Raw genomic sequence first — 25696 nt, 5'->3', positions numbered from 1 at the left:
TGTGCTGGGGTGGGGGTGGGAGGAAGAGGGTGTAGGTCAGGGACAGCACAGCCGCCCTGGGAAGCAGAATCAGAGACTGTCCTGGCCCTGCTGTGGGCCTGTGTATCTGCCCGTCTGCCTTTCTGGGATGGAAGGGCTGGGTTCATCTCAGCTCACCTCAACCTTCAGGGCTCTGGAGACGTCAAATATCACCTGGGCATGTATCATGAGAGGATCAACCGAGTCACCAACAGGACTATCACTCTGTCACTTGTGGCCAACCCCTCCCACCTGGAAGCCGTGGACCCTGTGGTGCAGGGGAAGACGAAGGCAGAACAGTTCTACCGTGGGGATGCCCAGGGCAAGAAGGTGGGCTCACCTGGGTCCCGAGAAGTGGGCTCTGAGGGGCTGGATCTGAGGCCCTGGGCTCTGATGGCTAGGCTCTCAGGGGCAGGGCCATAAGGAGTGGACTCTGAGGGCTGCGCTCTGAGGGTTGGTCTCAGGGTTGGGCCCTGAGGACCTAGGCTCTGAGGGCCTGGGCCGTAAGGGGTGGGCACTGGGGTGGGCTCTGAGGGATGGGCTCTGAGAGGCTGGGCCCTGGGTCTCTGCAGTACAGGGGGCAGGGCTGGAATGTATAGGCTGGGGCATGGGGCTCCTCCTGGCTCACATCCTGCTCTACAGGTCATGTCCATCCTGGTCCATGGGGACGCCGCCTTTGCTGGCCAGGGGGTGGTCTACGAGACCTTCCACCTGAGCGACCTGCCCTCTTACACCACCAATGGTACCGTGCATGTCGTTGTCAACAACCAGGTGAGGGCTTCGGCTGAATGCCAGGCCTCCTCAGGGTCGCCTATCTCTGAAATCGAGGCAGCACTTTGGGGGTAAGAGTGAGATGGTCCTGGTTCTAATCCCACTGCTCTGCCACTTACCAGCATGTGACTTCAGGCAAGAGGCCCAGTCTCTCCAGCCTTGTTTCCTGCCCTGTGGAAATGGGAGATATATAGCTATACATACATGTATATATATGTACACACACACGTATAGAGAGATATACATCCATGTGTAGATCTTGGAGAAAGTTTTAAGGGTAAAGGAATGCAGGTGTAACCAGCGCCTAGCACAGAGGCTGGATATGTAGCTAGATGCTACCTTTAGCTCGTAGGCGCCAGTCCATCGTAGAACACGACTGTCACAGGCCTTGCTTGTATGGCAGCTGTGGTTATTAACAGCTCTTCTGAACCTATAAAGCCCCGGCTTAACTGCCTTAAATCATTTAATCTTCACAGAATAACCCTGTGAGGTAGGAATTGAATGAGCCCTTTTTATAGATGAGGAACCTGAGGCTTCGGAATTTAAGTTCTTTGCCTAAGATTGTGCACATAGTAACTGGTGGGCCTGGGATTCCCCCGGCCTGTGCTCCTCACTGCTACCGTGTATAAAAAGGATGGCAGGAGAAAAGAGCAGGCACGGTTCCCCAGGCGGTGCTGCCATCCGCGTGGCACCTGCCGCTGTGTCTGATTTCAGGCCATTCACCTGTTACCCCTTCATGTCCCACGTGCCTCCTGGGCACACCTGATGGTCCTCGAGGCACAGCCCCGGCCCCCACCGCCCCAGCTCCTTGAGCCACTGCTCTAGCTCTGCTAAACAGAGGCGCTGCCTGTCCCTCCTGCTTCTGCAGATTGGCTTCACCACGGACCCCCGAGTGGCCCGCTCCTCACCATACCCCACTGACGTGGCCCGTGTGGTCAATGCGCCCATCTTCCACGTGAACGCAGATGACCCAGAGGCCGTGATATACGTGTGCAGTGTGGCGGCTGAATGGAGGAACACCTTCAATAAAGACGTCGTGGTGGACCTGGTGGGTCTGGGGGCCGAGGCCAAGGTGGTGGGTGGGCAGCCTGTCCCTGCCCTGCTGAGCAGGTCAGGTCTGCAGCATTTTCAGCAGTCAGGGCTGGGGATGCTTCTTGGATGGAAGATTTGTGCTGTCAAGAGCAATCTGTGCAAAGGCTTAGGGGTGGGGCATTCAGTGATGGGGGTGGTGGGGGGTTTCAGGGGCCTCAAAAGGTATAGCCTGCCAGATGTGCCCCAGTTGTGCAGTGACTAGGCCAACCACACTGCCTGAGGGCAGGGACTGAGCCCCCTCTCCCCCCACTGTCCCTACAGGTCTGTTACCGCCGTCGCGGCCACAATGAGATGGACGAGCCCATGTTCACACAGCCGCTCATGTACAAGCAGATCCACAGACAGGTGCCTGTGCTGAAGAAGTATGCAGACAAGCTCATCGCCGAGGGCGTGGTCACCCTGCAGGAGTTTGAGGTGGGTGGGCGGGTTCCTGAGCACCTGGGATAAGCCTCAGTGGAGCCAGGACCCTGGGGTGGTTGCTGATGTCGCCAGGCCAGTGCTGGGCACTGGCGATTTAAGAAAGTAGCCAATATGGTCCTTGTCCTCAACAGCCCCATGTTATCAAGGGGGACAGAGGACCAAAGACATTTACAGCCTAGTGGGCTGCAGTGAATGCTGTGATGTGGGGAAGTCCAGCCTCAGGCAGGAGTCTAGGAAGGCTTCCTGCAGGAGGTGACCCTGAGCTGGGTTTGTCCCACATCTGTCTATGGATGTGTTGGTCCTCTTGCCTTCAGGGAGCTCAGAGAGCAAGGACTATGAGTCTTTCCTAGGTCTCCTCCAAGTCCCTTGCTGAGTAGGGGGGATCCCCCTTAAACTCTGAGACTTTAGCATCTGGCCACAAGGTCCCTGCAGGCCAGCGGACAGAACTACAACTTGGTGAGGGGGACCAGGACTTATAAGTCTGGATTTACCCCCCCAGCTCTGGCTGCCCAAGGCATCACTGACTCAATCTGTGCCTTCATCCTGATTTCAGGAAGAAATCGCCGATTATGACCGGATCTGTGAGGAGGCATACGGCAGATCCAAGGATAAAAAGATCCTGCACATAAAGCACTGGCTGGACTCCCCCTGGCCCGGTGAGTGAGTGCCGCGGCTGGGAGCCATCCGCCTGGGCCTTGGGGTCTGACACTGGGACCAGGACCGTAGTGGCCCTGGATGAGGGCAGTCGTCGCCCAGCCCAGGGCCTGCAGGCTCTGTCCCTGAGATCCCTGGGGCTTTGTGGGGCCGGTTCCTGCAGGTGGGGGTAGACCAGAATAGAGGGGAGACGGCATCGCCCTCAGACCACGTGTGACCAGCTGCTCTCTGGGAAGTGAGGGCTGGGCCAGGGCGGGTGGACACCGGTGGAGAGCACCCTGGGGCGGGGTGCTCAGAGGGTGCTCCACTGTCCCAGACCTGACATCGTGCCCTGCAGGAGACAGCGTTGGGGTCAAGGAGGCCTGGCCTGTATCCCCACTTGATTGTTGGTGGGTCAGCTGAGCTCTTGGAGCCCTGGAAGTGGTGCTCAGAGGTTCTCCGTGGGCTGTAGCCGGATGGCTTTGCCCCTGGGCCCAGGGAGGGGCTGCGCAGGAGCCCGGGGGCGGGGGGATGTGGGGTAGGTGTGGGAGCAGGAGCTGGAGCTGTCAGCTGTTACAGGCCCTGAGGATGGGCTCAGGTGGAGTCTGAGTGCCTGGTGGGCTTAAGTAAGGGGCTGACCCCTGAGTCCTGCAGAGGCAGGCTGACTGGGGGGACCTGGGGCCCCACCGCCACCCAAAAGTTCATGGAGACTCTGCCCTCTCAGGCTTCTTCAATGTGGATGGGGAGCCCAAGAGCATGACCTGCCCAGCCACGGGCATTCCTGAGGACGTGGTGACCCACATTGGCGACGTGGCCAGCTCTGTGCCCCTGGAGGACTTTAAGATCCACATGGGTGAGGCTGCTGTGCAGGCTCCAGCACGGGCCACTGTCCCAGGCCAGACATCGGGCCCCGTGGGAGATGACGTCAGGGGTCAGGGAGGCCTGGTCTGCGTCCCCGCTTGGTTGTTGGCTGAGCAGCTGAACTCTCAGAGCCTTGTTCTTGTTTGCCCCCCCCCCCCACCCCGGTGAGGTGCCCATGATAACAGCTCCGCTCAGGGCGGGCAGATGCGGACGCCACACTCCCAGCTGGGAGCCAGTGGCCAGGCACCTAGGATTTCCCAGTGGCTTTGCTGGGGCGTCCCTGGGTCAGGCGGAAGGAGAGCAGGGAAGCAAGGGCTTCCCATGGAGGGGGTGGTTGGGCCTGGAATGTCCTGAAGATGGGAGAGTTGGGCTTGCAGGTTGGGCCTGGAATGTCCTGAAGATGGGAGCGTTGGGCTTGCAGGGGGCCTGGGTGGATGACAGAGGGTGACTCCTTGGCTCCTGGGTGAGCTGGGCTAGTAGGTAGTCACTGGCTGCACTGGCTGGCACCTTGTGGCCATCATGGCTTCTGCTCAGGCAGCCTGGTGGGCCGCCATGGCAGTAGTGGGGCGCCTACACACCCTGTGATCAGCCTGTGGGAGTTCCAGGGGCATTCCTCCACAGTATACTTAGAGGCCCAGGTGTCCTGGGGTGCCTACTCTGTGTGCACGTCACAGGGGGTCTGTGCAGGTGTGAGGCTGACTGGAGCCCAGCATGGGCGGGTGCCTGGGCTTAAATCCAGGCACCTTTATAGCTGTGTGATCGTGAGTAGATTACTTCCCTCTTCTGAGCCTCAGTCTTCTCATCTGGAGAGTGGGGACAGCCGGTACCACCCTTGTGGGGTTATGAGGAATGTACCCGACTCAGTGTGCACAGATGCTTATGACAGTGCCTGTCATGTGGCAGACACTCACCCAGTGGTACCTACTCCTTCCTGTAGGGAGGGAGGCTGGTGGGGATGGCAGGCTCAGGTCTGCCCATTGTATTGGTTGGACTGGGGGTCCTGGAGGTCGTGTTCCTGGCCCTGGGCCTCCTGTGGGAGGTGTATACACTGAGCAAACACACGCCTGGATCAGGGCCCTGGTGCTATGGCTGTCTCAGGTGGGGTGGCCATGCCCCTGTGTCTCTCAAGCTGGCCTTTCTGTCCTGCAGGCCTCTCTCGCATCCTGCGGGGCCGTGCGGACATGATCAAGAAGCGGACGGTGGACTGGGCGCTGGCAGAGTACATGGCCTTCGGCTCCCTGCTCAAGGAGGGCATCCACGTGCGGCTCAGCGGGCAGGACGTGGAGAGGGGCACATTCAGGTGAGGGCAGGCGGCTCTGGGCCCCAGGCCCTCTGGGTGTCAGCTTTGTCCCCATTGAGCCTTTGGGGCGCTGAGAGCTCAGCTGTGCCTGGGTCTCCCAGGGTTAGCCCGGGGCTCCGGAGTGGAGCCGGCCCTTCCTCCTCTCCCTGGGCCTTGTCTGCGGTGCCCAGGAGGCCCTTGTTTGGCTGAGGTGTTCACAGGTAACCCCATCACCATCCCTAGTCCCCACCCTTGGGCCAAGCTGCCAGAGGGCCGCTGGGCCTCCTCTCTACCCCTGTGTGCAAGTGTGCCGAACTGACCTCTTGGCCCAAGCTGTTGGTTAATGTCATGCTTTGTGGCCATCTATGGTCCTCAAGAGCCTTTATTTTTTTCTTTTATGAATTGCTGTCAAGCCAGCCCCCGCATCTTGCTTGTTTGCAGTTGAGTTTTGAGTCCAGATGAAGGACCTTACACTTGTCAGTGTCCCCATCCCATTTCCTCTCTTTGGGGCCCCAGATGTTATGGATCCCGACTCGGTCACTGCTGTGTTAATGAGTCATGGCGATATGGCTTCCAGGATTTGACGAACTGTCTTTCTCATGTCCCAGTCACTCATCACTGCTGGCCCTGCTCCAGCCAGGGGCATAAGGGGCCACTCCCTTGCACCTGGAGCTACGTGTCAGTCCTCACCAGGCTTGGGGGTTCCTGCTTCCTGTGAACCTGGGCAGAGCAGGCGAGGGGGTAAAGGGGTAGTGGGGTGGGCAGCACCCCAGAAGTGTGGCCTCCTAGGGTCTCAGGCTCTGCCCAGCACCTGGGAGGTCGAGAAGGCGGGTCTCATTGGTCCCTTCTTAGGTGAGAAGCTGAGAACTCAAGTCTGTGCTCCAAGACCCCCAGTGCACTGTGTGTGGACACCACCCCACTGTGGGCCAGGGAGGCTGCCTGCAGGAGGGACCAGATCAGTCTAGCTTTCCAGGGCCCTCTCGGTGTCACCATCCTGTGGCACTGTCAGGTTTCCTGGCACACTGATGAAGCCTTGCCTGCCTCCTGCTGCCCGACCCACCTTCTCTGGGTGAACAGGTGTCAGTCCACCTGCCCTCCAGCCCTTCCTGTTCTCTCTCTCTCCAGTCACCGGCACCATGTTCTCCATGACCAGGAAGTTGACCGGAGGACGTGTGTCCCCATGAACCACCTGTGGCCTGATCAGGCCCCCTATACCGTGTGCAACAGCTCCCTCTCGGAATATGGAGTCCTGGGTAGGTCAGAACTCTGTCTGCAGGCCAAGACAGCGGGGGCTGGGAGGGAGCCAGGGTCAGGACCTGGGGGGGAGTGGCTGGAGAGGCTCAGAGGGCTCCGGGTGGACCTGGGTCCTGAGACAGCCCTGAGGGACAGTGGTTGGGCTGCTCCCACCTGAGGCCACGTGGGAGATGACGTCCTGTCTTGTCTGGCCCCTCAGGGAGCCCAGTTGGGGGCCTCTGCTTGCCTGGGTGGGGGCTCTGAGGATACCAGAGCCCATCCCTGGGTACCAGTGGCCCAGACAGAAAACCCCATTGAGTTCACTGTGGGATGCAGGCACTGCCCGGCCCTGATCCAGGCCGCCCCCTCCACCCCCCACATTCCTGACCCCCACCTCGCCTCCTGTGCCCTGTACACAGGAGCCTTGTCTTGAGGTCCCCTCCCTAGGCCCCGGGCTTCCCAGCCTGTGTCCCCCGTCCTCTCTCTCTTGGCTTGACTTTGGCTGGCCTGCTGCCTCCCTCACTGCCCTCTCCCAGAAGCAGGAACGCCGCCAGAGACCAGCCACTCCCTCTGGGGAGTTGCCTCTGGGGCTGTCCCTGCCCCTTCCTGTCAGCAGCCCTGCACATGTTTTAAGGGCTTCTCTTGGCAGACGGCCCCTCCTGCCTCCCCGGAGTGTCTTTGGACTTGGCTTCTGGCCTAGATAAGGCTGAAGCTGGCCATACATGAGGTCAGGGCTGAGGGTGGCATCTCTGGGCGTGTTGTGGGCTCCCAGGAAGGGAGATCCTAGCCTTTGGGCCTGAAGGAGTCCCTGGGCTCTTCCTGGCCTGCTGGGAAGGATGGGTGGCGCAGGGAGGGTGTATGAAGAAGGGCTGGGTCTGGCTGGAGCCACCACCCCTTGGTGACAGTGTGTGGCAGGCTCTATCTTGGTGTTTTCTGTTTAGGCTTTGAGCTGGGCTATGCCATGGCCAGCCCCAATGCCCTGGTCCTCTGGGAGGCTCAGTTTGGTGACTTCCACAACACAGCCCAGTGCATCATCGACCAGTTCATCAGCACGGGTCAGGCCAAGTGGGTGCGGCACAATGGCATCGTGCTGCTGCTGCCCCATGGCATGGAGGGCATGGTGAGGGCCGCCGTGGGGGCCGGGGGCCGGTGGGAGAGGGTGGGTAGACCCCTGGCCACTTGTAGGGTTCGGGGGTATGCACCTCCCAGCCTCCTGGAACACACGGTGTGCTCAGGTGAGGCCTGCGCAGGTGTGTGTTGCTGCTGCTGAAGACGATGATGGTGCTGCTGTTACAGGCAGTAGAAATAGCTGACACATCTGCGAGCTTGCTGTGTGGCAGGCTCTGCTTAAAACTCTCTCTGTATGTTAACTCATCTAGTCCTTACAACGACTTAATGAAGTAGGTCCTGCTCCCACTTTCCAGATGAGGAAATTGAGGCACAGAGAGGTGGAGTAGCTTGCCCAGGGTCACACAGCTAGTGGCTAGGATTTGAACCTATGCCGTGCAGTACTGCCTGTCCTCTGGTCCTCTCCAGGGTGACCAGCCTGTGCAGTCACACATCGGGGAGAGGGAGGATGTGCAGGCCAGCTGGGGAGGAGCAGAGAGCATCATGAGATGCCACCCCAGTGGGTGTGCAGCCTGACCAGGTCGGGGATGGGCGGGCTGTACTGGCTGCAGGGGCAGCACGGAGCAGGGCGTGCTCAGCCACTGCCTAGCTTTGTGACCTGGGGCAATCCCGTCCTGCCCCGGATGCTCGGGCTGCAGTGGATGTCCCTGAGGACGCATTCAGCTTGGACTGGTCATCCGGTCAGGGACTGACACTACTGTCGTCACTCAGTGGCTATTCAGAGCCAAGACTCACTGTGCCGAGCACCTTACATGCCCTGTGTAATCTGTGGAATCCTCCCGACTGGACTAGGTGGTCAGTCCTGTTCCCGTTTCACATGGGAGGAGAGAAGTGGCATGACCTGCCCAAGGTCACCCAGCGATAAAGGCGGCTGGCTGCTCACGGGGTGGGGAGAGTTGGGCTGGCCTGGCTGTGCCTGTGGTGCTGGGTTCTTGGGGCGTCCCCACTAAGGGACAGGTCAGATCCTGTCTCACGGGGAGCCAGGTTGGAGTGCGGGGTCATCTTGCTGCTCTCCTGGAGCAGAGCAGCCCGCCTGGGCGAGGGCACAGGTAGGAGTCAGACCTGGGGTGGAATCTGCCCCTTCTGGCTGGGTGACCTTGGGGTTGCTTTTAAATCTCTTTGCCCCTCACATTCTTCCTCTGTGAAGTGAGGAGGAAAGTGTCTGCATCGTGGGGTTGCTTTCAGGATTAGTGAATCGTGCGTAGGGCCCTGGACTTGTGCCTGGCACATAGCAGCGCTCAGTGAACGGCCGCTCTGTAGGTCAGAACGTTCTGGAGAAAGAGTGTCTCAACTTGGTCTTCTTGCCTTTTTCTCCTGCCCCGCGTGTTCATGTGTGCTGGCTCTGGCAGACCCTCCTCTGAGGATGCTCTCCCTACTCTTGTCCCACGTTCCTGGTTCCTTCCTGTGGTGCAGGCTCCAGAGTGAGGGCACCTCCTCCGAGAAGCCGTCCAGACTCTCCCCTGAGCCCCGGGTCCTTGCAAGGCCAGGTGTCTGTCCTGTGTGACAGACCCTCCACCCGACTCAGGCCAGCTGGGCCGTCTGGCGTTTGCTTCCAGGGCCCGGAGCACTCCTCAGCGAGGCCAGAGAGGTTCCTGCAGATGAGCAATGATGACTCGGATGCCTACCCTGTGAGTGCTGCCTGCCCTCCCCCAGGACAAGGACACCCCCTGCTGTGCCCGCAAGGCCAGGGCCTGGGTGCCCCAGGCGGGCCACCTCCCAGCCGCTCCCTGTCCCCCCAGGCGTTCACCGAGGACTTCGAGGTGCGCCAGCTCTATGATTGCAACTGGATCGTGGTCAACTGCTCCACGCCGGCCAGCTATTTCCACGTGCTGCGCAGACAGATCCTGCTGCCCTTCCGCAAGCCGGTGAGCCACCCGTCCCTGTCATCACCATAGCAGTGCAGGTGCCAAATGTGGGGAGCCCTGGCCAGGCGGAGGCAGCGGGCAGCTGGACACGTGTTTCCTTTCCAGCTGATCATCTTCACACCCAAATCTCTGCTGAGGCACCCAGAGGCCAAGTCCAGCTTTGACCAAATGGTGTCTGGTACGTGCCTGGGCATGTTGGGGAGGCGGCTAATGTGGGGCCTGGTGGCCTGTGATGTGGCCTCTGATCCTGGGGCTCTTCTGTCCTCACCTCTGTCTGTGGCTCTGTTGGCCCTGCAGCAGCTCCCAGCTTGGTCTCCCCCAGTGACTGGGTTGGGAAGTTGGTGCTGTGGCCAGCCAACCTGGTCCAGCTAGGGTCATGGGTCACTTGGGCCAAGCACCAGGGACAGAGGAGTGTATTGGGGCCCCAGGCCACCCAGCAGGGCCAGCCTGGCTGTGCCAGAGAAACTTAGAGGCAGGAGGCCTGGTGGAGGTGTGCCTAGTTGGGGGGGCACTGACTATCATTCATTCATTCATCAGTTTTTTCACTCATGCGCCAAACAGACATTACTGGCCCTGGGGACCCGGTGCCCCTCCAGGAGCTCTCAGCCTCATTAACCTGGGAGTTGGAGGTCAGATAAAGCACCTGAAGGACCAGGTTTTGGAACTGAGATATGACCAGTGGAGGATCAGGGAGGGACACGTGTGGGGCCCCGAGGCTTGACAGAGCAGAGCTGTCTCAGAAAACGGTCCTGTGTAGTAAGGTGGGGCAGCGGCTGGCCAGGAAGGGCCTCAGCGATGGGGACGAGTGTGTGTGTTTCACTTGTGTGTGTTTGGGTGTCGCCTCTGGTGTGGGCAGGTAGCTGAGCCAGCAGTTCAGAGCTCTGACGTTGGAGCTGGACCGCCTGGGCTGAGCTCTGCTGCTGGCTTTTCTATGGTGGGGCCTGGCAGCCAGTAACCCTGTGTACCTCAACGTCCTGACCTGGGACACGGGGACACTACAGTAGCTTCCTCAGAGGTTTTTGCCTTGTGCTTGGTCTGGTACCTGCCACATGGCGTGATCTCAGGAGGGAAAAATGGACAGGACTCAGAGCTGGGGGCTGGGCTGCGGGGCTGAGGGAGGGGGAAGTGCAGAGAGACAATAGCTCACCTCCCAGCTTGGTGATTGGGTGGCTGGAGTGCGTGCAAGAGTTGGGTACAACTGGATGCGAGCAGGTTTCGGACAAGGATGCCATCAGATGGGGGCGTAACGTCACCTTCTCTGTTCTCTTCAGGGGCTCTCCCCATCACACCCCAGCCCCACTCATCACCTTAAATGTTGATGCTTCCAGGGCTCTGCTCTTGGCTCCAGCTCCTATCTCCACCCCTCTCCCAGTGACATCTCAGGGTTTTTTCTGTCCCCTACTCCATTGTTTGGCTCAAGAGGTGCCCATTGCAGCTACAGATCTAAATCTGGGGTAGTCTCAGTGGCCAGGGAGAGCCTGGGGGTGCCGAGGATGCGGGCCTGGTTCCCCAGCTGCTCCAGCCCCTCTGGGAGCCGATGCCCCTGCCATGCCCTGTCGGTCCCCCAGGGACCAGCTTCCAGCGGGTGATTCCTGAGGATGGGGCTGCAGCGCAGGCTGCTGAGCAGGTGCAGCGGCTCATCTTCTGCACGGGAAAGGTGTACTACGACCTGGTGAAGGAGCGGAGCAGCCAGGGCCTGGAGGAGCAGGTGGCCATCACGCGCCTGGAGCAGGTACGCCTCAGCCCCTTGCCCAGCCAGAGTGATGGACAAGGTCACAGCCCCAGGCTCTGGGCAGCGTGTCAGGCAGGGCCAGGGCTGGGGCCTGTGAGGGTAGCTGTGGCTGCCATCCTGGGGGCATGCCCCCCTTTCCCTGGCTATGCTCCCCTTTCTCCCTGCCTGTCCCAGATCTCTCCGTTCCCCTTTGACCTGATCAAGCAAGAGGCAGAGAAGTACCGAGCTGCGGAGCTGGTGTGGTGTCAAGAGGAACACAAGAACATGGGCTACTATGACTACATCAGCCCGCGCTTCATGACCATCCTGAGCCGGGCACGGCCCATATGGTACGAGGCTGGGTGCCGGGGGTGCCTGCCACTTACCTCTCACCTTTGCCAGGCCTGAGGCTCCGTTCTGGCTCTGCCCACCCCCTTTGCCATGTTACCTGGAACTGGCCACTGCCCTTGTCTGGGCCACGTTAGAAACTGAGGGGTTGGGCCCCAGAGTCCCCCCTGGCCCTATGACTGTCAATGACAGTTTGGCTTCCTCAACAGAGATCCCTGTCAATACCACTTTACAGAGAGTAAACCTTGATTTTGTTCTGCAGTTAGAACTGAATTAGAGAATCTCCTGCATGTCCCAGATCTCCTGCCTTTGATCTTAGGCCAATTCCTTAGTCTCCTGGAGCCTCAGGTCTTCACGTCTACAGCAGGATGATGACAAGGACTAGACCCATGCAGTCCTGGGGCAGGAGCTTGGCCACGCCCACCTCTGCTCTTAGCTTGACTCTCCTCTCCCAGGTATGTTGGTCGTGACCCAGCAGCTGCACCGGCCACAGGAAACAGGAACACTCACCTGGTGTCTCTGAAGAAGTTTCTGGATACTGCCTTTGATCTCCAGGCTTTTGAGGGCAAGACCTTTTAGAGTTGGACACGGCCTGCCTGGTCTTGCAGGGTGTTGGCTGGGGACGTAGGGGGCTGGTGAGGGGAAGGGCGGTGCTCCTGCCCAGAAAAGGGGCTGTCAGGGGCCCCAGGATGAAAGGTACACAGTGATTAAGGCCAAAGAGTAGGCACCACTGGCTTCGGTATTATGCCACCTTGGACCTTTGCGTTTATTTCAGGATCTGTTAGGACGGAGAAAGCCAGAGGGGTCTGATAGATGGGATGTAGTTCTGGAGTGTTTCCCCAGCTGCCCTGGTCTTTCTGGAATTTTTATGTGGCTTCTCCATCTGAGATGTTCATGTCTCTGCAGACAGCCACCCAGGAGCCTGTGTTTTTGGTCTCTCTCCCATCTTGGCAGATCTGGCTGCTGCTCACCCTGTCTTTGTTCATCTGTAGATTCAAGGGATGTTCTCTTTCGTGCTCTTAGAAATAGAGATTTCAGCAATAACACCCAGGTGAAGCAGGACCATGCCAGGCGATTTATCTGTGCTCTGTTTTATGGGGCGTGTCGTAATGAGATATGTCAGCTTCTGTGTGAAATACAGCCACAGCTCACGTGTACTGAAGTAGAAAACCAAATAACAGAGAAATAAAAAAATGCTTCAGAGAGCTTTTCTGTTTTTGTTTCATGTTGTAAAATTGGTGGAAGAGGCAAATGGTTTAGAGAGGGCAGGGAATGGGGAGAAAGAAAAAACTCAACATGTGGAGAATAGAATGTTGGCCTCCATTGGACGGTTTTCCCTGGAGCACCGGGCGGTGTTTGCAGATCTGTGGGCGTCTCCACTCCTTAGGCTTGTGTTGTCGTAGCCCAGCAAAGATGCTGGGGAAGCCTCAGCACAAGGGAGATGTTTTGTTTTCTGCAAGTCATTTATTCATTTATCCCCTTCTCAGAGCACTTCCTCTGTGCTAGACGCTGGGGCCTGGGGTGAAAGAGGTGTGTGTCTGTGTGCTGGCTCTTCCAATTCAGGAGTCCAGCTGGGGAGATGTGTAAACAGTTTAATTCACTGAGTTACCAGTTAGGTTGAAGTGCAGAGGGTTGTGGGAGTCAAGGAAGGCTCCCTGGAGGAGGTGGTGTTTGAAGGAAGAAGAGTCTTACAGGAGAACACGGGAGAGAGGACTCTCCCATGGAGCAGACCCAGAAATACTGACCATGGCGTTGAGGTGCGGCAACCTGTGCACTGAATGTATACACTGAGGTAATTTAAATAAGAGCTAATAAATGGAGAAATATCTCATGTTTATAGATTAGAAGGCTTAATGTTGTTAAGAATCAATTCTTGCCAAATTGATCTATACTCTACGCAATCCCTGTCCAAATTACATTAAACTATTTTCTAGAAATTGGCAAGTAGGTTCTAAAATTTATATGTAAGTACTTAAATGGCCAAAACAGCTTTGAAAAGGAAGAACCCAGAAGACTTACACTGCCTAATTTTAAGGTTGATTATAAAACTACAATAAAGGCCTGCTTGGATTTTGATTGGGATTATGTTGAATCTATATATCAATTTCAGGAGAAATACCTTCCAATCCATGAATGTGTTCTATATCTCCATTTATTTATATCTTTAAATTTTACTCAGCAATGTTTTATAGTTTTTCAGTGTACAGATGTAACAAATATTTAGTTGAATTTATCTGTAAATTTTTTTAGCCATCATAAATGGTATTTTTAAAATTTCAATTTCTAATTTTTCATTGTTAGTATATTGGAATGCAATTTATTTTTATATGATGTGATCAGGCTTACTATTTATAATGGCTTTTTAAAAATAGATTCCCTTGAATTTTCTACAAAGACAATCATATCATCTCCAAATAGTTTTATATCCCCTTTTACAATCTTTATGCATTTTAGTTATTTTTCTTGCCTTATTGCACTGGCTAGGACCTCCTCTAATATGTTTAATAGAAATTATAAGAAGCTGCCTTGTTCCTGTTCTTAGAGAGAAAGCATTTAGTCTTTCATCGTTAAGCATGATGTTAACCAAAGTTTTTTCTTGGATGCTCTTTATCAGGTTGAACAAAATTTCTTTTATTCCCGTTTGCTGAGAGTTTTATAAGGAACAGGAACAGGATTTTACCAATATTTCCCTCATCTATTGAAATGATCATATAATTTTCTTTCTTAGTCAATTAATATGGTAGATTATGTTGATTGACTTTTGAGTATTAAGGCAACTTTGCATTCCTTGGATAAATCTACTTGGTAATGATGTGTTATCCATTTACATATTGATGGCCTTGATTTGCTAAAGTTTTGGTTAGAATTTTGCATCTGTGTTTATGAGGGAACATATATCTATGTTCTGTAGCTTTTTTTCTTGTAATGTTTTTGTCAGGTTTTGATATCAGTTGAGAAGTGTTCCATCATCTCCTATTTTCTGGAAGAGATTATGTAGATGTAGTATTAATTCTTCTTGAAATGTTTGGTAGAATTCCCCAGTGAAGATACCTGGGCTTGGATTTTTATATGTGGAAAGGTTTTAAACTATGAATTCAATTTCTTTAATAAATTTAGGGCTGGTCCTGTTATCTCTTTTCTCTTGAGTGAGCTTTGGTAGTTTGTATCTGTTATGGGCTGTATTATGCCTCCCCCAAATCCGTGTGTTGAAGTCCTAAAACTCAGTACTTCATAATGTGACTGAATTCAGAGATAGGGCCTTTAAAGAGGTAATTAAGTTAAAAGGAGGAGGTTAGAGTGGGCCCTAATCTAGTATGACTGGTGTCCTTATAAAAAGAGGAGATTAAGACACAGACATGCATATAGAAAGACCATGTGAAGACATAGGGAGAAGATGGCCACCTCTAGGCCAAGGAGAGAGGCCTCAGAAGAAACCAACCCTGTTGATACCTTGATCTCAGACTTCTAGCTTCCAGAATTGTGACAAAATTAATTTCTGTTGATTAAGCCACCCGGTCTGTGATACTTCATTATGGCAGTCCTAGCAAAGTAATAGAGTCTTTCAAGGAATTTGTCCGTTTCACTAAGTTGTTGAATTTATTAGCATAAAATTGTATAGGGAAATGAAAATCAAAACTACAAGAGATCCTACCTCACACTCATTAGAATGGCTACTATCAAAAAAAAAACAACAAAAAAACATGTTGATGGGGATGAGGAGAAAGTGGTGGGCCCTTGTGCACTTTTGATGGGAATGTAAAATGGTGTAGCTACTGTGGAAAACAGTATGACAGTACCTCAAAGAATTAAAAATAGAATCAACCAGCAATTCTGTTTCTGGGTATATGCTCAAAAGAATTGAAATCAGAGTCTCAAAGATATAGTTGTACATTCATGTTCACAGGAGCATATTCACAATAGCTAAAATGTGACAGCAACCCAAGTGTCACTCATGGATGAATGAATAAGAAAAATGTGGTATATACATGCAATGGAATATTCAACCTTAAAAAGGAAGGAAATTCTGACATATGCTACAACATGGATGAAACTTGAGAACATTATACTGAGTGAAATAAGCCAGTCACGAGAAGATAAATAGTGTATAATTCTGCTTATGTGAGGTACTTAGAGTAGTCAAAATCATAGAGACAGAAATAGAATGATGGTTGCCAGGGGTTGGGAGAAGGGAGAAATGAGGAGTTATTATTTAATGGGTATAGAGTTTCAGTTTTGCAAGATGAAAAGAGTTCTGTAGGTGGATGGTGGTTATGTATAATATCACAAATGTATTTAATACCACTGATCTGTGAACTTAAAAATGGTTAAGATAGTAAATTTTATGTTATGTATATTTTACTACAATAAAAGAAATTGGAAAAAAAAATTGTGCGTAGTATCCCCTTATTATTCTTTCAATGTCTGTAGCCTCTGTAGTGATGTCTTCTTTCATTCCTGATTTTGGCAATTTGTGTCGTCTTTCTTTTTTTCTGACAATTCTGACTGGAGTTGTTCAAAATCTTTTCAAAGAACCTACTTTGATTTTATTGATTTTCTCTTTTTTTTTTTTCATTTTCTATATCATTGACTTCTGCTCTCATCTTTATTTTCTTCTTATTTTAAGATTCATTTGCTTTTTTTATAAGTTTTTTCAGGTAGATGTTTAGATCACTGATTTTAGACCTTTATTGTTTTCTAATATAAATATTTAATGCTATACATTTCCCTCTAAACAGTGCTTTAATTGCATCCCACGAGTTTTAGTAGATTGTATTTTCATTTTAATTCAGTGAAATACATTTCCTAATTTCCCTTGTGATTTCTTATTTGACCCATGGATTATTTAGGAATACATGGTTTAATTTCCAAATATTTTGGTATTTTTTTTCATATCTTTCTGTTATTGATTTTTAGTTTAGTTCTGTTTTTTTTTTGTGTGTGTGTGAGGAAGATCAGCCCTGAGCTAACATCCATGCCAATCCTCCTCTTTTTTTTTTTGCTGAGGAAGACCGGCCCTGAGCTAACATCTATTGCCAGTCCTCCTCCTTTTTCTCCCCAAAGCCCCAGTAGATAGGTGTATGTCTTAGTTGCACATCCTTCTAGTTGCCGTATGTGGGACTCGGCCTCAGCATGGCCGGACTAGCCGTGCGTTGGTGCGTGCCTGGGATCTAAACCAGGGCCGCCAGTAACGGAGCGCGCGCACTTAACCGCTAAGCCATGGGGCCGGCCCCAGTTTAGTTCTGTTTTGATCAGAGAACATATCTATTATTTCAATCCTTTTCAAATTTACTGAGCCTTGTTTTTTGCCCCAGAATATAGTCTATCTTGGTGATGTTCCTTGTAAACTTGAAAAGAATGTTTATTCTGCTGTTGTTTGTGTGGACTCTTGTCAGAAATACCAATTAGATAGGTGGGTTGGTAATGCTGTTTAAGACTTTTATGTCCTTACTGATTTTTTTTTCTCTATTCTGTCAATCAATGTCCAAATATAATTTAAATTTATTTTAGTCTGTTTTTCCTTTCAGTTCTATCAGTTTTTCCTTTGTATGTTTTGAAATTTTTGTATTAGTCGCATACACGTTTGGAATTGTTACTTTTTTGATAAATCAGTCCCTTCATCATCATATCTTTCTTGCTAAGATTCCTTCTTCTGAATTCTACTTTGTGTGATATTGATATAGCTACTCCAGTTTTCTTTTGCTTTGTGTTTGAATGGTATATATCTTCTATTCTTTTATTTTTAACCTATCTATCATTATATTTAAAATGATTTTTCTTGTAGACAGCGTATAGTTGGGCCTTTATATTTTATCTAATCTGATTATCTCTGCCTGTTAATTGGAGTGTTTAGATCTTCATTGTCCAATAGAGTAGCCAGTAGCCATATGCAGCTATTTAAATTTAAAATAAAAGTAAACAAAATAAAAATTCAGTTCCTCAGTTATATTACCCACATTTCAAGTGCTTATTAGCCACATATGGATAGTGGCTATTGTATTGGATGGCACAGATTCAGAACCTTTTCCTCAATATAGAAAATTCTATTGGGCAGCACTGGTAGGCCATTCTTATTTAATGTGGTTATTGATATGGTTGGGTTTAAACCTGCCATCTTGCTATTTGTTTTTTTTCTGTCTGATCTGTTATTCCCCCTTTCCTCTTATTCTGCCGTATTTTGGATTAAATATTTTTTAATATTCTATTTTATCTCCACTACTGATTCACTCGCTATCCCTTTTTGTTTCTGTTTTTGTTAGTAGTACCCTCAGTGTTTACATACGCATCTTAACTTATCACAGTCTACCATCAGATAGCATTATAACACATCATACGTAGTCTGATTATCTTACAACAGTTTACTTCTATTTCACCCTTCTTTTCGTTGTGCTAATTTGGTCAAACTTTTTTTTTTTTTCTGAGGAAGATTTGGCCTGAGCTAACATCCATTGCATCTTCCTCTTTTTGTTTGAGGGAGATTTGCGCTGAGCTAACATCTGTGTCCATCTTCCTCTATCTTGTACATGGGTCACTGCCAGAGCATGGCTGCAGATGAGCGGTGTAGGACCAAACCTGGGCTGCCAAAGTGGAGTGTGCTGAACTTAACCACTAGGCCACGCGGCCGGCCCTGGTCAAGCATTTTAATAGTTATCATTATTTTTGCTTTAAACATTGTGTTATATTTATCCATATATTTACCATTTTTGGCATAATCTTTATTTCTTTGGATATAAATTTCCATCTCTTAATGTATTCCTTCTGCCTGAAGTACTTTTATGACATTTCTTATATTATGGGTGACAAATTTTCAGCTTGCTTTGTCTAAAAATGTCTTTATTTTATCTTAATTTATAAAAGATATTTTCACTGGACATAGAATTCTCTGTTAACATTTCTTTTAGCATTTGAAAGATGTTTCTTTTGGCTGCCATTGTTTCTGATGAGAAGTCAGTAGTGTTTAAATTATTGTCCCCTTGAATGCTATGTGTTGTTTTTCTATGGCTGCTTTCAATATTTTTTCTTTTTCTTTGGTTTTCAGAAGTTTGAATACAATAAGTTTATGTGTGGTTTTCTTTGCATTCATCTTGCTTGGATTTTACTGGGTTTCTTGGACTTGGGGGTTGATGTTTAAATCAGATTTGCAAAATTTTCACCCAGTATTTCTTCTAATATTTTTTTCTATCCTATTCTCTCTCTCCTCACTGCCTTTTCCCCCCAGCTTTATTGAGGTACCATTAATATTTAACATATGTAAGTTTAAGGTGTATGGTGTGATTATTTGACATGTATATATTGCAAAATGATTACCAGAATAAGGTTAGTTAACACCTCCAGCCCCTCAAATAATTACTTTTTTGTGTGTGTGGTTATAACATTCAAGATCTACTCTCAACAACTTTTAAGTATATAATACAGTGTTGTTAATTATAGTCATAATTAACCATGCTGTACATTAGATCCCCAGAACTTATTCATCTTATAGCTGGAAGTTTGTACCCTTTGACTAATATTTCCCCCACCCCCAGTTCCTGGCAACCACCATTCTACTTTCTATGAGTTTGGCTTTTTTAGATTCTGCATATAAATGAGAAAATATAGTATTTGTCTTTCTCTGATTTATTTCACTTAGCATAATGCCCTCAAGGTCCATCCATCTCTCCTTTCCTTCTGTGACTCCAGTTGCACAGATGTCAGATGAATTGGTATCGTCCCTCGGGTCATAGAGACTGTTCATTTTTTTCCATTTTATTATTTGGGTTTTAGTTTGGATAATTTCAGTTGACTTTCAGATTCCAAACATGCTGATAATCCCATCCAATGAATTTTTACTTCAGATATTGTATTTTTCAGTTGTAGAATTACCATTTTTTTCTTAAGAGTTTTCATATCTCTTCTGAAATTTCACATCACTTCACCCATTATGTCCATCTTTTCTTATAAGCTTGTTAATATATTTATAATAGTTCTTTTCAAGTCCTTCTCTGCTAATTCCAAAATATGGCTTGTCTGTGAGTCTGCTTCTATTAATCATTTTTTCCTCTAGGTCACGGACCACTTCTTCCTGCTTCTTCACATGTCTAGCAATTTTTAAAAGTTCTTGTTTACTGGACATTGTGTATAATATATTGTAGAGACTCAGATTTCTGTTATCTTCCTCTGAGGAAGGGTTGAGTTTTGATTGAGCAGGCAGTTTGACTTTTGGTGGATCAATCTGATCCAGGGAAAGATTGTCCTTAGGCTTCGTTAGAAAGTTTTTTAGGTTCTCTCTTATTCCTAGGACATGCGTTCTCAACAGGAGCAATATCACCCCGAGGGGGTGAAAATTGGTACTTGGTGGGAGTCAAAAATATCTTAGATATTACAATGGTTTGTGGTCCTCCAAACCTCAACCCCACCTAACAAAATATTAGTCTTTATTGTTTAATTTTTCTCATTAGGGGGAATTTAAATTTAATTTTTCTCAGTAGGGGCGGGGTTGGGGGAGATAATGAACAAAAGGCTGAGAAATTCTGTGTATAATGCTTGTCTGGTAAGTGGTCCTTACTCTGAAGTTGTGATCCTTCTGAGATTTCAGTGGAAATTCTGAATTGACTGAGCTTCTCTAAGTTGCAGAATTTGAACTCCCAACTCCCAGCTCCCTAATACCAGGCAGTTGTTGGAATCTCTGCTTTTTCACCTTCTAGCTGTTGCTTTTCCCTATGTTCCTTGAAATCTTACCCCAGGCACTTGCAGGTTATAAGTCAGCCTGGATTTGAAGGAAGTTTTTGTGCACATTTTGGTGTTCTCTATCTGTGTCTTCCTTCTTCCTAGAATTTTCCCTCTCAATTTGCAGCCACGCGGGCAGCCCTAAACTCTGATTTCTGGCTCTTCGGCTCTATAAGACACTTTCTACTTGGGCTCTATTCTCCATTGCTCCCAGAGGGGGGCACCTTCAGAGGAAAAGCTGGTTAAAAGTGTCCCTGCCTTACTTTGCTTCTCTTCATAGAATAGTCATATCTCATCAATTTCTGCCTGCTTTTAGTTGATCTCCAGTGTTCTTTTTACATTTTGTCCAGCATTTATAAATGTTATCAGCAGGAGGGTTAATCTGATGTAAGCTCCCTCCACATGACCAGAAGTTATTTCCTAGAACCACCATTTTTGAAGGACAATTTGGCAATATCTATTAAAAATTTAAATGCCTCTGTTTCTTGGTTTCTGTCCTAGAGGTATTCCTACACATGGGCGTATAGAAGTAAGTAAAAGGTTTTTTCATTTCAGCATTGTTTATAATAGTGATATAATAGAAATCCTAACTGTTCAACCGCAAGGGTTAACAAACTTTTTCTGTAAATAGCTGGATAGTAAGTAATTGCAGGCCATATGCTCTTTAGCAACAACTGAACTCTGGTGAGGTAAGGTGAAAGTAGCCATAGACAATACATAAATGAATATGCATGCCTGTGTTCCAATAAAACTTTATTTGTGGACTCTGAAATTTGAATTTCACATAATTTTCATGTGTCATGATATTTTTTCAACCTCTTCAAAATATGAAAATTGTTCTTAGATTGCAAGTCATGCAAAAACAGGCAGTGCGCCCCATTTGGCCTATGGTTCAGTTTGCCGACTCCTAATCTATGGGTTTAACTATTTATACACAAGTTCTTTTTCTTCCTAAATTTTAATTTTAAAATAATAATAGATTCACAAGAAGTTGCAAAGAGCATACAGAGATCTTGTGTACCCTTCACCCAGTTTTCCCCCAGTGGTTACATTTTACATGACTATAGTACAATATGAAACCCAGGAAACTGACATTAGTACACTGTGTATGTATAGTTCCATGCTATTTTATCACAGGTGTAGACCTGTGTAATTACCACTGCATTCAAGATACAGAGCTATTCCACCACCACAAGGATCTCCTTCATGTTACCCATTGATAGTCATACTCCCCTTCCCCCCTGACCGATTATTCTGGCAACCATTAATCTCTTTTCCATCTCTGTAATTTTATCATTTTGAGAATGTTATATAAATGGAGTCATACAGTATGGCACCTTCTGAGACTGGCTTTTTTCATTCAGCAGAATGCCCCTGAGATCTCCCCAAGAGGTAAGTTTTGGTAATCAGTGAAAGCCAGGCAGCCCCGAGTTGAACACTGATTGTATTGACATGCTTTTCGGCTTTCGGTTGGAGTTGCTGGCTTACCTGGGACTACCAAGTTGTGTCTTAAGGAGAAAATTCTATAAAATTTATATCTTTGAAGCTTAAATTCTTTGAAAAAGCATAGGATGTGGCATCTGAAACATCCCATGTGGCATCTGAATGCCACTCCAATTTATCTATTTTCCTCCAGCTAACTGCTGAACTGGATTTTCTTGTATTGAAATTCCTAGCCCAGAAGTTCTGAAATGCTGGCGAGTGAGCAGTCCTGAGGAGTCGGTGGAAATGGGGCTCCTGCGGCAGAAATGACAGCAGTGTCCTTCCACCTGCTGTGAGCCCTGTGTAGCAGCCAGCTGTTCCCTGTTGCTAGACACCATTCGGGAGAACCACAGTGGTGGGAAAACCACACTAAAGGAGACTGGATTTCCCGGAGCAGGGCCAGCTGGAGGACCACATCTGCCACCTGTGTGGAATCGTCAGCTCCTTCAGAACAGCAGAAAGAAAGGGACTCCCTCCAGCAGGGAGGCAAAGATCTCCTCTGCCTGGCAGAGCCATGTCCACAAAGCTCCCTTCCTCCACCATTCAGCCTGCTAGGTCTCAGCTGAGACCACGTTTGGGAGGGCACAGTGAGCATTAGCTTTCTAGTGTAGTGGATAAGGTAAAGACTCAGGGATCAAATGGGTATGTATTTGATCCTGCTATAACATTTATGGTTCTTTCTAATTCTTAAAAAAATAATAAGAAATATTTAATATATACGGAAATGTAAAGAGAATATGAGAACAGATGTCAGTGTGTCCATCAACCACTTATCTTGATCAAATCATAACGTCTTGCCATACATGCTTTACGTATTTTTAAAACAACAAAACCTAACAAATGCAGTGGAAACAATGTTGTTTTTCTTTTTCTATTGAGTATTAGGAGTTGTTTATAAATTATGGAATCTAATCTTGTAGTTATATGTGTTACAGATATCCTTTTCTAAATTGCAGCTTATCTGTCCATTTTATTTATCCTATCTTTTGTCAAATAAATATTTTAAAAATTTCTTTTAATCCAGTTTATCTTCTGCTGGTTTGGAGGCCATAGATATTTTTCTTCATTTTAGTATTCATTCTTTAGGGTATGCTTTTATTAAAAAACCTTGAATTACTTAGTATTTCTAACCTCCTCCTCAACAAAGGAAATTTGCAAAAATTACTCATTGAATAACTCCTATTTTGGTCTTATCTAAAAACAATATCGTTAAATGCAGAAATTACATTGTTTTAATACAACTCTATTACCACTTTTTGTTGTTAATTAAATGTAATGACACATTTCATTCATCTCTCTGTTCAGCATTGTATTTTGTATACCACGACTTCCCTCTGGGTTCATTCTACTGTGACCTGAAATACAACCTTGCATTGATCATGTTTTTTTATTTTCTGTTGTTTTGACATTTCGGGTCTTGCTCACCCTGCAGGGTCTGCCCCTCCCAAGGCTAGCCAGTTCCTAGAGATAGTAATCGACTTCCCCATGAGCATGACTTTCATATGCAACCCAGGCAATCTGGAGCCCATATCCACACTACCTCTTTCATCCGACTCTTACATTCTGGACCACTAGCCTCCTGCCCTAATCACCCCAGGGCCAGGTATCAGACAACTAGGGACAGCCCCTTTGCCCCAGAGCCCACCAAAATGGTTCAAACTAGCCAATCCTAAGCCTGCTCACCCTCCCTTGCCCATTCTGTCCTGCAGAAACCATAATAAAAGCTCTTGCCCATGTTTTCCCCACTGTCTCTGTCTCCTGACTGACCCTGGTGCTTTCCCATGTGGCCCCCTGTGTGGCATGGCATGCCTCCTGTTTCTAGGGATCTGTGAGTATAAAAACTCCCTTCATGACAGTCATTTCCATGTCTTCATGTCTTACCATACCTGAGTGAAACAAATTCCAGGTACCCTTAAAACAAACCTTTAATAATTATTTTAGCGAGAGTCTGTAGGTGGTAAAACCTTAGTCTTTGTATGAACAGAACTCTTTTTATTATCATTCACAAATGAAGTTTATCTGGCATAAAATTGTAAATTGAGCCGTTTACCCTCAGTCCTTTTGAAGATATTACTCCATTGTCTTTGGCTTTCATGGTTTCTGATGGAAAGTCTGTCATCAGTCTAATTGTTGTTCTATTAGCAATTTGTCTTTTCTCTCTGGTACCTTTTTACCCTTGATGTTCTACAGTTTTGTTACAATTTCTCTAGGTGTAGATTTATCTTTCTTTACGCTGACTGGTACAGTGCACTCTGAAAATCCTTTCTTCAATTCTGGAAATTTCTCAGGTATTATCTCTTCAAATACATATTTTCTGCTACTTTCTCCATTCCGTGCTTCTGTAACCCTAATAGATATTTCTTAGAACATCTCATAGAAGACCTCAAAGTAGCCTTCAGGTCACATAACTGTTTTTTCAATATATCTTTTAATTTCTTCGTCTCTGTATTTTGTGTCATGGGTGAATTCCTTAGTAACATCTTTGAATTTGTTAACGTTTTCCTCAACTAGTTTCTATCTAGAATTTATCCTGTCTAGTGCATTTTTTAAATTAAGACTTTTTTCAGAACAGTTTTAGATTCACAGCAAAATTAAGGAGAAGGTACATATTTCCCATACACCCCCTGCCCCCACATATGCATAGCCTCCTTCATTATCAACATCCCCCCCCAGAATGGTACATTTGTTAACAATTGATGAACCTACACTGACTCATCATGATCACCCAGAGTCCATAGTTCACATCAGGGTTCACTTTTGGTGTTGTATGTTCTATGGGTTTGGACAAATGTATAATGACATGGATCGTCATTATAGTATCATACAGAGTATTTTCACTGCCCTAAAAGTCCTCTGTGCTCTGCCTATTCATCCCTCTCCACCCCCACCCCCAACCCTTGGGAACCACTGATCTTTTTACTCTCTCTATAGTTTTGCCTTTTCCAGAATGTCATATAGTTGGAATGACATAATATGTAGCCTTTTCAGATTGGCTTCTTTCACTTAGTAATATGCATTTAAAGTTCCTTCACATCTTTTCCTGGCTTGATAGCGCATTTCTTTTTGGCATTGAGTAACAGTCCATTGTCTGATGTACCAAAGTTCATTTATCCATTCACCTAATAAGGACATCTTGGTAGCTTCCAAGTTTTGGCAATTATGAATAAAGTTGCTATAAACATCCATGTGCAGGTTTTTGTGTGGACATAACTTTTCAACTCCTTTGGGTAAATACCAAGGAGCATTATTGCTGGATTGTACAGCAAGAGTATGTTGAGTTTTGTCAGAAACTGCCAAGCTATCTTCCAAAGTGGCTCTACTAAGCTTTGAAAATTTTTGAAGATGATACTTTTCTAAGATTTCTAAATCATTCATATCTACTTGATTTCATTTTAGTCTGCATTCTTCATTTCTGCCTGTTTACAAGTAATTCATTTTGTTTTTAACAAATGTTATTTTAAAAATATCTTTGAGCAACTTATAATAATTTAGAATTATTTGTCAGACTGCTTTATAAACTTAATTTTGTCTGGGGTGAATTCATGTTCCAACTGTTGATTTTGTTGGGTTTTTTTTTCAGTATTTACATTCACCCTTATATTTTGGAATATTGATTTGCTGGCTTATTTTGAGTAGGATGTTTTAGAGATTGTGCTTTGTTTTGTTCTGGTTTGTTCTCTTCTGTCTCCTGCCTGGTCCATCGGTTTTCATTTTTGTAGTTGTCTTCACTAAGCCACATCTACTTCCATCTAGGGCTAAGCATTATAATGGAGGTTGACAGAGCCTGTTCTTTGGTAATGTTAGAGAAATCCTAAGCCCAGAGAAGAAGCCAGCAAGTCACCCTGGTTAATTCTAGGTTCTTTATCCAGCCTCCTCTTTAGGTCTAGAACCTCAAATAAACCAGTGCTCCACGCAGTGGGTCAGAGTTTGTTTCAGCCTTATTTCCCTACCAAGAGATCCACATCTCAACTTAAGCAGAGAGATTGGAGCCAGTGCTCCATCTCATATGGAATATTTTTAGTCCTCTAACCCTGTAAAAAAGCCAAGTTCCCCGCTACATTGCCTGCTTTGGGCTCCAGTGCTCAGCAGGCTGCGGCTTCTGTACCTTCTACTATGTTGCATTCCTGTCCTGTTTATGGCCCCAAACATATT

The 25696-nt window shown here is 47.8% G+C and overlaps 1 protein-coding gene across 3 annotated transcripts in view; it reads left to right on the top strand.

The window, feature by feature from the left end:
• OGDHL (oxoglutarate dehydrogenase L) overlaps nt 1–15686 on the top strand; it is a 31977-nt gene extending 16291 nt beyond the window's left edge. The window contains exons 10-25 of one of the 3 annotated variants that reach the window (XR_009220409.1): nt 169–348; nt 661–789; nt 1658–1837; nt 2143–2295; nt 2855–2957; nt 3659–3787; nt 4945–5095; nt 6200–6327; nt 7249–7427; nt 8992–9063; nt 9175–9300; nt 9406–9478; nt 10869–11032; nt 11207–11361; nt 11815–13151; nt 15264–15686. Coding sequence is in view for 2 of the 3 variants with exons in the window: in XM_058542864.1 (XP_058398847.1) it covers nt 169–348; nt 661–789; nt 1658–1837; nt 2143–2295; nt 2855–2957; nt 3659–3787; nt 4945–5095; nt 6200–6327; nt 7249–7427; nt 8992–9063; nt 9175–9300; nt 9406–9478; nt 10869–11032; nt 11207–11361; nt 11815–11938 (2046 nt within the window). In the remaining variant the exon portion in view is untranslated. Of the gene's footprint in view, nt 1–168; nt 349–660; nt 790–1657; nt 1838–2142; nt 2296–2854; nt 2958–3658; nt 3788–4944; nt 5096–6199; nt 6328–7248; nt 7428–8991; nt 9064–9174; nt 9301–9405; nt 9479–10868; nt 11033–11206; nt 11362–11814; nt 13549–15263 lie in introns of those variants that run through there. The other 2 variants (XM_058542864.1, XM_058542865.1) reach the window with 2 other exon arrangements.
• Nucleotides 15687–25696: the final 10010 nt, after the last annotated feature.

The sequence above is a fragment of the Diceros bicornis genome, chromosome 6, assembly GCF_020826845.1.
Source record: "Diceros bicornis minor isolate mBicDic1 chromosome 6, mDicBic1.mat.cur, whole genome shotgun sequence".
Classification (NCBI taxonomy): Eukaryota; Metazoa; Chordata; class Mammalia; order Perissodactyla; family Rhinocerotidae; genus Diceros; species Diceros bicornis.
Note: the sequence above shows the minus strand (reverse complement) of the source record. Positions and strands in the feature narration are given on the sequence as shown.